At 42.6% G+C, this 12,452-nt stretch overlaps 1 protein-coding gene across 5 annotated transcripts in view; it reads right to left on the reverse strand.

Moving 5' to 3' along the window:
• Positions 1-12,452, reverse strand: part of wrn (WRN RecQ like helicase) — a 139,334-nt gene that overhangs the window by 62,363 nt on the left and 64,519 nt on the right. For 4 of the 5 annotated variants that reach the window (XM_070872508.1, XM_070872503.1, XM_070872517.1 and 1 more), the window contains 7 exons: positions 12,352-12,420; positions 10,215-10,297; positions 7,509-7,615; positions 4,936-5,123; positions 4,637-4,814; positions 2,233-2,414; positions 359-460 (listed from right to left, as the gene is read on the reverse strand). In XM_070872508.1, the coding sequence (XP_070728609.1) occupies positions 359-460; positions 2,233-2,414; positions 4,637-4,814; positions 4,936-5,123; positions 7,509-7,615; positions 10,215-10,297; positions 12,352-12,420 (909 nt within the window). The remainder of the gene's footprint in view (positions 1-358; positions 461-2,232; positions 2,415-4,636; positions 4,815-4,935; positions 5,124-7,508; positions 7,616-10,214; positions 10,298-12,351; positions 12,421-12,452) is intronic. The other variant, XM_070872521.1, reaches the window with a different exon arrangement.

A 12,452-nucleotide genomic window follows, 5' to 3' on the forward strand; every position in this document is an offset into this window, starting at 1 on the left:
AAACAGCAAAGAAATAAATGACTAGTTAGATGGGGGGATTGGTTGTAGGATAAATGTTTACCAGATCACCGGGAGAGCTCCCTGCGCATCTTCTAATAGTTCCATGGGGTCTTTTATGTGAGCAGGCAGGCTGGACTTTAGTTCAATGTTTTGTTTAAAAACCAGCATTTCCAACAATCCAACCCTCCCTCAGTACTACACTGAAATGTCAGCCTTGATTATGCACTCAAGTCTTGACGTGGAACTTGAACACATGGCATTCTGACTCAGAGACCACAGTGCTATCAACTGAGTAAAGCTGGCACTGACTGGCATTGAAAATGGATAAAACAGTGTGTAATTGTAACATAACGCTTACTTTCTTCTGCACTTGGATGACGCGAGGTATTTCTTTATTTTTTCCATCATCTTAATTTTGTAGTCACGGAACTTTGGACTTTTAATCTCCATCAGCAGCCGCCTGAAGAAGAAACAGTGACCGCATCAATTCCGACATACACACTTGTTGCGTTCTCAACAGACACACATGTTTTGATTCACATTCCTATAAATTACTTCATGCCCTGCCTTTAACCCACTTTGACCTTCCCTGGGCTGCACATCATTTTCTAAGCGAGTGAATCTGCCATGCCAGCAAGCTAGCAATGTCACTCTTGAGCTAATTGTTTGAAGGGATGCAAGAGTGCACTTAGCATGACATGTTTTCTGAATTTGTCTCCGTCCTTATAGTTAAGCCTTGGCTTGGTCAATACACCCCAACAGTGCAGTTAAGGATGGAAACTTAGTCACAAGTACCCATTGTTTCAAAGCACAGTGTGCTGGGCTCTATTGTGCTTGGTCACCTCGCTGCACACTCACAGGTAAGATTTTGGTAGGACGTACAGCTTTTATTTCTATTCTCTTGTAAATTATGCTTCACATACAATATACACTTGTACAGGTTTCCAATGCATGAAATGTTTCATATGTCCATGTTAGTTTTGCACCAATACATATATTAACTTTAATATCTAAAAATCTCTAAAGCCATATAGACCACAAGGTCCCAAGCTTACTAATCCTTGTTAATTTTGCTGAGCTTAGCCAGTGTAACAGTGGGGCACTACAATTTAGTACTTTCCTGGGATGGGGAGGGAAATAATCACCCAGGGTTCCTAATCCTGATTCTACACAATCACCCTTACTGGAAAGTACATGTGGATTGTCAATGAGGCAGGACTGAGCTCAGCTGTGATGTCTTCCAGTAACCTGACAGCACTCCCTGTCTAAGTTGACTGATGAAAAATGGTCACAGTTTGTGTGGTACCAGAAGGCTGGTGATGCCTGTGGACCCATACACAGAACAAGTGCCTTCAGAAATCATGTAAATCCTACAGCAAAACATCACAATATGTACAGTGTTCATGGTTTAAATAATACATTTAAGAACTACTTCACTAGTCCTTTTGTACAGACAAGTGCACCACTAATCTTCTCCTGTGGATTTCGAGATTATACCTTGAATTGAAGTCCACGTAACAAAATCACATTAACCAGTTTAGAGAGATTATAAGCTCGGACATCATTCGGAGGCTGGATTTAGAAATGCATTGACAAAGCAACATGTGTGGAGAAGGTGGGTGGGGGAATGGGGGGGGGCGGTGGAGAAGGGAAGAATTGATTAGAATTCTATACTACCATTAAATCTTACCATTTTGACCAAGAAAGTCAAAGCAGAGTGCTTGAGAGCAGAAACTATTTAATGTCACTGGAATGCCAGTCCTCAATAACTGTGCCTGTCCCACTGGACATGTGAAAATAATACTAAGTTCTTTATGTTATTAATAATTGCCTCATTATCATCGACGGTTCCTCAAACGAGGATAACTTGCTTCCACAAGAGTTCACAGATGTTTCAATGAAGGACCCGATGTTCCAGTCCTGAACTCCAATTGAAGGGGTGGAAGATGTCGGTGTGTGGATTTTTTTAAGGTGTGGTGCCCGTTGCACATCAGCCACCACATGGGCTTGACAGAGCTCGGCCTTTATCCAGTGGCAAGGGTTGAACCAGGACGACTGGAGACCTGCTCTGCTGCACGGACCTAGTGCGCACACTAATTGCCTCATTAAGCAAACATGCAGCTGTACTAAAGGCATTCCCTCCCCCCATGTACAGTGCAGATCCCATTCTGCCAATAAACAAACACCATCTAATCACCCGAATGAATGCAGAGTGATGGTAGACTTCTGTACCTGTTTAACATCATGTCAGCAGGAGACCACAAGACGTGACAAGCACTGGGTAAACCATCTCGCCCAGCCCTCCCGATTTCTTGATAGTACGATTCCATTTCTTTAGGTGCTCCATAATGAATGACTTTACGAATATCAGGCTTGTTAATCCCCATGCCAAAAGCAACAGTAGCTACCACACACTGGCAGAAAAAGATATCTAGTTGAAAATGTGAACCACTAAGTTAGAACTAAGTGTGACCTATATAAATAATTGTACAGCATTACTAGAACAGAAAGACACTTCTATTAACAATAATGGCCCATAAGTTGCCGTTAAAATAGCGGTGAGGATAATAGCGTTGCCGTTATTTATGGTCAAATGCGACAGCAACTTCAGGCGAGGTCAAATGCGAGGTTAAACGCGGAAATTGAAAAGTTGATGTCTTGAGATGTGTCGCCGTCTGGCTCACCATAGAAATGCATTGAACGACGTGAAGTTGCTATATTTGCACAGTAGATGCAAACTAAACTTGCTACAAAAAGTTAAGCAGTGAATGACAAAGGAAGTCCCTCGCAGCACATCAGCTGCAAAGCATTGGGGTCAATATTTACAGCATCTTTAAAGACCGTCCGTTAGTGGCAAAGAAAAGAAGCCCCCATGAACTTGTGATGCACATCTCTCCTGGCTTTGATGCCCATGCCTGCTTGTGGGTCCACTGTTGGGACAATTCTGTGATAGCCCCCCACCCAAAAATACATGAAGCAGCCCTGCAAATGGCGCTTCTTCTTCAAATAATAATGAGAATAATTAGGGAGCTGCTGTACGAACAAAGATTAGCCAAGCCTAGTAGCTCTCCAGAGTCAAATCAGAAAGACACCCAGGATTAATCGCTGGTCTGCGTTGCGTTAGCTGAGCTCTGGCAAGATGCAAGGGAAGGCTTTGCAACTGCTTGCTCCCTGATATGGCTGTTAAAGGGGGGGGGGGGGGGGAGTGAGAAAAAAAATCAGCTCGAGTTCTTGCTCCCAATTGCTATGCAGTGGCTACTGCTGGAAGTGTATCTGTGAATGTTGCATGGGGGCATTGTTGGACATGGCTGTGATAGCCCCCACAGTTGAACAGCCGACCCACATTCACTACCCACTTTCATACAAGATTGATGACCACTTGGTCAAAGTAGTCGATGATGATGTCAGAAACGAAGCACGAATCGTCGCCACCTTCAGAAGGCGAGTAAATGGAGAAAATTAGGTGGAAAAAAAGTTTTGTCTCTGCTGGAACTGATTTCATTCAGTTCATTTTATTTGGATACAGTGCTGCTGAATATTTGATGCCTTACACAAAGGTGGAACAGCTGAGAGCCACCACCATAGATACTAGTTTTTTTTTCCCTTCTCCGAATTTGGGAATTTTTGCTGATATTTTCAGCATTCAAGGTGCTGGGCAATACTTCCATTTGGGAACTCGGTGTAAGCTTCACATACAGCCAAGAGTAAAGCTCTCCCTACTCTGCAGCTCAGCCAAGAGCAAAGCTCCCTCTACTCGACAACAATGTCCCTTAACCTGATCCTCGGCAGCACACCATTCCCTACAACAACCCATTACTTTTAGCAATCTTACTCAGGTCTTTTATTTATTTAACATTAGCGCTTTAAATTCCAGTAATTTACATAATAAATTATAAAATAACCAATAATGATAAACTGAAAATATTGACCAATATTCAGCTCTACACTATGGGCCTGAATTTGGTGGACTTACTGTCGGCGGTCTCCCTGGTTTCTGGGCGCTCTCCCCTCCGAGCGAGTTTGGTCAGGTCCTCATGCCGGCGGGGAGAGAAGACCGGCAGGGAGCATCGGCGCACAACGCCAACAAAAGTCCTCCTGCCCGCTCCCTCCCGTGTTTGGTCCGGGCGGCCCTCCGTTCCAGCAGCAGAAGAGACTGCCGCGTGGAGGCAGGTCTTACCTAAATAGCTAAGTATGAAGACCAACAAGAAAAGCTAAGTGCACTTGTTTTCTTCATTTCTTTTGCAGCGATTTTGGTGGAGAGGGTCCTCTGAAGGATTTGGAAAAGCTTTTTTTCCATTTGGTGAAATTTTTTTTTCCCCCGTTCACCCCTCCCTGGGCCCGACTCTATCCTCGCCATTACTTTGCCGAGGATCGCACTTGCCGCCCAGAATCCGACCTACCGCTCGCTGCCACCCAGAATCGGCGTGTGAGGCCCATTTTTTTCCACCCGGCATTTTTTTCCCCACATTTTTCCACCAAATTGCCGCCCAAAGTACAGTCAGGATCTTAGCAGTCCTTTCGACGGTACATGGGCGGAACTTAGGTTTGATCAAACTCGGGCCCATAATATATGTATAATGCAGTGCAGCATTGGCACTTGGTAATGTATACAAAAAGTGATGAAATTATTTCAGACCTGAATTTCATCCCTCATGAACTTGTGATGCACATCTCTCCTGGCTTTGATGCCCATGCCTGCATGGTACGTGTCGCAAACAACATTCATCCGTGACAACTCTGCAGCCACCAGTTCTGTACCTTTCCTGGAGGGGCAGTAAACTATAGTAGGACCTTCAAACTCAAAGGCGCATCTACTATTCAAGACAAAATATATATGTTTAGAAAATTACAAACCGTATAATACTAGATGAATCGAGTGTGTGTGTGTGTGTATATAATTTTCTACAAATCTGACCAACTTAAGTCAATACGTACTTCTCCCTTTTGATTAAGAATGGCTTTAAGTCTTGTTGAATGTCTGTAGATTTACTGCCAACTTCTAAATACAAGTTTGGTCGATCAAAAGTAGTACAGACAACCCGAGGATTCTCCAGCTTCAGACTCTCTATGATGTCACATCTGACTGAAGGGCTGGCGGTGGCAGTCAAGGCAATAACTGGAATCTAGTACCATAAATGATCACATTAACAAAGTAAAACAGTCCCATTTAAACACGAACATTTATTTTTCATTCTCAGGATGTAGGTGACACGGTCAAGGCAGCATTTATTGTTCGCTCCTAGTTGCCCTGGGTGCATTAAAAGGCAAGCACACATAGAGCCCAAGTTTCCACATGATTTGCGCCTGATTTTTAGGAACAACTGGTGGAGAACGGACTATCTTAGGAATCTCAATTCTCCACATTTTTTTTTCTGCAGTTCTAGTCAGGTAGAACAGTTCTACTTTGGAACAGAATTTTTTCTTCAAAAGGGGGCGTGTCCGGCCACTGACGCCTGATTTGAAAGTTTCCACAGTGAAAACGTACTCCAAACTAACTTAGAATGGAGCAAGTGAAGATTTTTGTAGAACTGAAAAAACCTGTTCTACACATTAAAAAATCAGGCGCAGGTTACAAATTAGGCGTCCAGAACGAGATGGGGGGGGGGGGGGGAAGGGAAGTCATTAAATTCTACAATAAATCCTTATTTATACTTATACAAATATTATACAAATAAATCCAACCTGAATAAACATTTATAAGCAAAGAAAAGATTAAATAAACCATCTTCCTACCTGTGTGAAAGTGCTTCAGCCAGCCTCACAAGTTCGTTCGTTCGTTCCCGATGGCAGGGGGGGGAGGAGGAAGACGTTCCCGACGGCGGGCGGGCCCGAACGCAGCGGGAAGGGGGGGGAGGAAGACGTTCCAGACGGCGGGCGGGCGGGGAGGAGACAGTGAGAAGGCTGCAGGAAGCCTCAGTGCTGATGTGCTGATGGCAATGTGCTTTTATTTAAAAATGTTCAAAAATTAAACAGCTACAAAGAACTACAAAAATGGCCGAGTGCCAATGTTTCCTTCACACTGCGCGTGCGCGAATGCTCCAACGCGCAGCGTTGCCGGCAGGAAAAAAAATAATTTAAATAGTACAAAAATGAGTGTAGGCTCCGCCCCCCTGGGCGCTGCGCCAAACAGACAAGGAGCTGCAGTGCTCTCCAGAATCGTGAGTTTTTTTTCCGGTGCCGTTTTAGGCGCGAAAAACTGGCGCCCAGCTCGGAGGGGCGCCGGTTTTTTATCGTGTGGAAACTTGGGCCAATAGTGTGGGGCTGAAGTCACACGTAGGACAGACCAGGTAGGGGCGACAGGGTCCCTCCTCCCCTGAATGACATTCGTGAATTAGTTGCATTTTGCTGATATTCTAACAGCTTTCTTGGTCATTTTTATGTTGCCAGCCCACGGTTTTTTTTACAGCTTGACATGGTAGGATTTGAACTCAATTACTTGGCTGCTGGTACAGCCTCCTGTATCCAATAGTTATAATAACAAAGTCAAACAATTGCAGGGTGTAAAAATTTTTTTTTTTTAAAAACAGAAATGAAGAAATGATGTGCTACTGAAGTTTCAAAATTATTAAATAAACATCAATCTAAACTTTCCTTTAATGCACCTACTCTTCCTGGGACTCCTTATGCAAACAGTGAACACTACAAATTTGAAGTACAAAACTAATAATTAAGCGCATTTTAAGACTTCATTCTTTCTCTTATTAATGCCACTTTATGTGCACTGTACAAGACAAAAACTGGGAAACAGTTAAAATTTTTAATCAGTCAAGAACATTGAGCCCTAATCAGTGAACGTTGCAATGTCTTCCTCCAGGCAGCCTCTGTAACTCTCACATACACTCATACTTCCATGTCCTTCTAGCCCTAAATGTATAATTAGAAGTTAAATGGAAGCAACACAAATTGCTTACTTTGTGATTGTGTCATAAGCATTTCCTAACCTAATGCACTAACCTATCACTGCAGCTTATACATGAATGACCATTCATTGTACAAATCATCATCATAGGCAGTCCCTCGGAATCGAGGAAGACCTGCTTCCACTCTTAGCATGAGTTCTTAGGTGGCTGTACAGTCCAATACGAGAACCACAGTCTCTGTCACAGGTGGGACCGACAGTGGTTCAGGGGAAGGGAGCCTGGTTTGCCGCACGCTCCTTCCGCTGCCTGCGCTTGATTTCTGCATGCTCTCGGCAACGATACTCGAGGGGCTCAGCGCCCTCCCGGATGCACTTCCTCCACTTAGGGCGGTATTTGGCCAAGGACTCCTAGGTGTCAGTGGAGATGTCGCACTTTATCAGGGAAGCTTTGAGGGTGTACTTGCAACGTTTCCTCTGCCCACTTTGGCTCGTTTGCCGTGGATATAGTGTGTTAAATTACATTTGTAAAAAACAGTTGTGCCAAAGTACTATATATCTAACCAATAGTTTGTTACTATCGACTCACTATTACCATTTATTTTCTTAAGGGAAAAAAGTTTTTTTTTGGCAAAGACACTTATCAGTTCACCTGCGGCAGAAAACTTTTTAAAGCTCCGAGCTTTCTGTATGAATTTCTGAAATCATGCCCCCACTCGGAGATACAGTGAGCCTCATCCACAGCAACAAGGGTGATACCTGGCAGTAAATTAAAAAAAAACAAATATATTGAACTGCTTGCACGTGTGCAATATTTAATGAATAACTTTCAACACAGGGTAACACTGCAAATTAGTTACTGGTCAAAAAGACAGGTTGCCTCTGTTCCCACACCATGTGCCTTCCCTCGATGAGAGGGCATGCGGAGAAATACTCACAGTTCTTTAGCAATTCCACTCATTTGAAAGCCAACAAAGAGTTCACAAAATTGGGATGGGATGGCTGGTTCTTTAATTAACCCTCTTTCCATCCCCATGAGAGAGCTGCTCAATGACTCTCTGTGGTAATACTGTTAAAGATCAGAATTCATCACATGGGAAACCTTGCATGTGACTTCCTAACATTGTGCGACACTGAGATGCCACTAATACTCACCATCATTTATTTATGTTAACTGAATCTTGGGAATCTAAAATCGTGTTGGCTTTTCCAACATTGGCCCTTCTCATTCAGTATCTATTGATGCAGCACACCATTCTGGAGTACATGCACTGCAAACATTCAGTGCGCAAAAAAAGCAGCAGCACTGAAAAGGTGTATTTTAGATGACCGGGGAGCAGACATTGAAGTCATTCTCAGACCAGTTCCAATGGAGATTATTGGGAAGAAACATACATTCTTACTCTCAGTAATGCTCTCCCCTTTAGGTTGGTCAACAGGTGAGCATTTCCTAGCATAGAGTGTTAACAAGCGCTGTTACATCAGAGCTGTAAGAAATAAAACTGTGCCGATCAAGGGAAGTCAGACCACGATTAATACAGACAAATATTTCTACTGATGACTGCATTAAAGTTTGTGAAAATTGTGAGTAAGAATCTGATGCAAAATCTTGATCATGTCAGCCTGTTCTCTGTTTGTCAATTTAGCACAAGTACAACCCAATCCATTTTTGATGCCCTCAATCTCATGGCCTTGAAATGAAGAGATTCTGTCGATCCATAGCACAGTCAGTAGAGTAGCCCTTGACATTTCTAGGGTTAATTGGGTATAGATACATCCCAAGCTCAATAATAATCAGTCACCTCATATTGAAACTGATGAGCTGAAGTGGATCATGATAAAGTGGCATCCATCTAAGGATATATACTTTGAAAAGGAAAATTTTGCAGGGTTGGGGAGAAAAAGCAGAGGAATGGGACTTGGATACCTTTTTCAAAGAGCTGGCACGGACACAATGGGGTAAATGGCCTCCTTCCATGATGTATGAATCCATGATCTTATTACACCACCTTCACTGGGTTCTTCATTACACTTGGGTGCAGCACATAACTTTTCACCACTGACTACAGTCAGAGGCTATAGAGCTACCTATAATACATTAAAAATCTTACATCTTTTCAACTTTTCAAGCTATTAAGGGGAACAGATAGGGTAGATAGAGAGAAACTATTTCCGTTGGTTGGGGAGTCTAGGACTAGGAGGCATAGTCTAAAGATTAGAGCCAGACCTTTCAGGAGTGAAATTAGGAAACGCTTCTACACACCAAGGGTGACAGAAGTTTGAAACTCTCTTCTGCAAACGGCAATTGATGCTAGATTAATTGTTCATTTTAAATCTGAGATTTATAAATGTTTGTTAACGAAAGATATTAAGGGATATGGAAGGGTGGATGATTACAGCTTTCTTGTGGCCCACCCTGTTACGTGATCTTAGCTCTTAGATCACAATTAATATCGTCTCACAGGACACCGAACGTGTCGTTAAAACGACCTTCCAGTGACAGTAGCAACCCAAGCAAATCGAACGGTTCTCTCCAAAGAAAACGACCATATGGAAGAAGGAGGGCTATGGAGTTAGGTCACAGATCAGCCATGATCTCATTGAATAGTGGAACAAGCTCGAGGGGCTCAATGGCCTACTCCTGTTCCTATCTGCATGCATTTCTTGTTGCCATGTTTCGGTCACACTTTTTTTTGACACCATTATGGTGGGGGAATCAAAACATGCATCACTACAACGTCACCGATAACAAGAGGGTGTATTTAACTATAAATAATAATATATCAAAGTACATCAAAATAAGGACCAAAATGTATGACTTTAAAATGGGATATTTGATCCGATTATCCTCCATCCTTCCAACCCTCATCACCTGAAGACAACACTTGGTCTTGACTCCCCACTTGCAGCGGAAGATGATTATACTACCCAAGGCAGTGTGGCTACTTTAACAGGCTATTAATGCAAACTATGTTCTGAACTACTTCTAGAAGCAATGTTCAATGAAAGACCCATCAGAAAACATACAGTGCTCTCAGCTTAGATCATCCTGACTGCACTCCATGGCTCAATGTTGTTGACTTTATATGACCTTTGTCCAGTTACAATATTAGGGAAAAACATGCCAACTCAGTTGCCTAAAATCAAAATTTTAGCTTTGATGTGGGGAGAGGCATCAGTCACTCATGACAACAGTTGGCAATATTGGAACGGAGTTACAACATACCTTTACCGAATATGATTAAAATTTCCGAACTACAGTACATGCAATGAAACAACCATCAGATCCCAAAAATTAGATATTTCTGTTTTTGTTGTGCACTTTGAAAACTCATGAAAGGAATTAGGTTGTACGTACCAACGCTGTCATCAAGTTTCTTGAGTAACGAAATAGAACTTGAACAGAATTCAGGAGTCATGTAGACAACTTTGAAATGACCTCTAAAGATTAAAACAGAATATAAAGTCATTTTAAAACAATCTTTTCTCACAATATGCTATGCCCTAAAAGTTACTCTTCATAGCAAGTCCATTTCAATCAACCTTTAAACCCTTTCTATAATTTCTACTGGCGTTTCATAATTTGGTAACAAGCTAAGCATTTTTCAGCATGTTGCCATGCTCTTCCACCTTATTATTGTTAGCTGATTATGTGGTCCATTTGGTCCGAACATTTCTGTAGTGTTACAAGTGTTCAGCATTTCCTATTTGCCTTGTTTTGATTTATCATTCCTACTTGCTCTTGTTTTTATTATTTCACTGTAGTGTTTACAGAATACTAAAATAAAGCACTCAGAATATCTTGGCATTTTCTTTTATATCTGACAAAAGAACCAGAAGAGGGATGAGAATGTTTTTTAAATGCAGCGAGTAATGATGATCTTGAATGCACTGTCTGAAAGGGTAATGAAAGCAGATTCAATAGTAACTTTTAAAATTCAGGGCTATGGGGAAAGAACAGGGGAGTGGGACTAACTGGGCAGCTATTTCAAAGAGCACGATGGGAAGAATGGCCCCCTACTGTGATGTCACATTCTATCAAGGTAAAATTGTCCCTTTTTATAGCCCTGTTAGCGCTTCCAGGGGCAAGACACTTTCATCCAGGGGAAGCGCTACTGCCTCCCGGGAAATTGCTCGGGTGTTTGCGGAGGCATCCCAGGCCATCGCGCAAACTCATGGCCGTGCGAAACAACCCCTTCCCGCCCGACCCCTTAACGACCCACGGGGGAAATTGCTGGCACGAGCGGATGTCAACCCCAGCTTCACGAAGCTGGAAGACATCCGCTCTCGGGGCACTCGTTAAAGGGGAGGGCGCCAGCACCCAGGGCCGACATCTTTTTTTTGCCCTAGCATGGTCCGGGCCGCCATCGTGCAGTCTAGCACTCCATCTTGGGTGCTGGGCTTCAGGCCCAGTCGCGCGCTGCGCTGGCGACCCAGTAGCATCCCGGTTAAGGCCCCAAAGTGGAGCTCGCGAGATTACACTCCGCTTCCTTTGAGGGGCGGTAAGGGCAATTCCACGGCGGGACTTCTGCACCGGGCACTTAAAAGTCCCGGCCCCAGAAGGTTACCGCCCCCCCCAGGGGAATTTCGCCCCTTATGTTTCTATGCAATGAAATAGGCTAATTGTTCTTGCAAATGTTGTATGAAGCTCAGCTCGCGCTGATATTCGGAGTTTTGGAACAGTGATATAATTTACAAAACAATGGAAATAACAGCCAAGAAATGCAGCCATCATACATGCCAGATCGGCTTTGATTATTGCTTAATTAAAATCACAGCTGTAAGTGGTTTTGTTTCCTTGTGAAGCAGCCGCCTTATATAGCGACCAAGCATGTACTGACACTGGTACTACACATTGACTGAGTACTGAATGAGTACTGTTCAAAGGAGGAAATTCAAAATGTGTGGCTTCCTAGAACAAATATGACAAGTGTCGATGTCGTTTTAAAAAAAAGAATGGAACATGGGTATTTGATTCTTCCCCCTCCACCCCCCGAAGTTAAATTATGAGGAGTTCATGCAAAACTAATTTTAAAGCAACAAGTAACATACACTTAACTGCAGGTGTTTTTCAAAGACAAAACAAGTCGTTGCAACATAGTATTTCAAACAGGGAAAAATAACATAAAATGTACAGGGCAGTGACTTCCTGCATCAGCTTATCATTCCTTTAATATTGCTAATATCTACACAAATACCACATCATCACAAATTTACATATAGAGAGATGGGAGCAATTTTTTAACATTTTAATAGCTTCAAAAGATAAATGCTAATTTACCAAGAAATGATTAGACTTGGCAATAATTTTAGTTTTTCATCAATGTAAAGTTCTGTATAAAACTTTTTCAAAAGCAAAACTGCGGGTTTTTTTAAAACTTTGTTCTAATCTCTACATATCATCCAAGAATTAAAGAGAAACTGGCTGGTGTTGTTTTCTCTTCAGCTTAACGTCACAAGGAGAACACATAAGAATTCACTGGCAGCATACTTACTTTGTCAGTTCATGGGAAAGATCTTTCGACTGGGAAGAGCCAAGGAAACAAGCTGCTATGTTGGACATGCTACAAAAGAACATCAGATACGGGGATAGTGA

Source organism: Pristiophorus japonicus, chromosome 2 (assembly GCF_044704955.1).
Source record: "Pristiophorus japonicus isolate sPriJap1 chromosome 2, sPriJap1.hap1, whole genome shotgun sequence".
Lineage (NCBI taxonomy): Eukaryota > Metazoa > Chordata > Chondrichthyes > Pristiophoridae > Pristiophorus > Pristiophorus japonicus.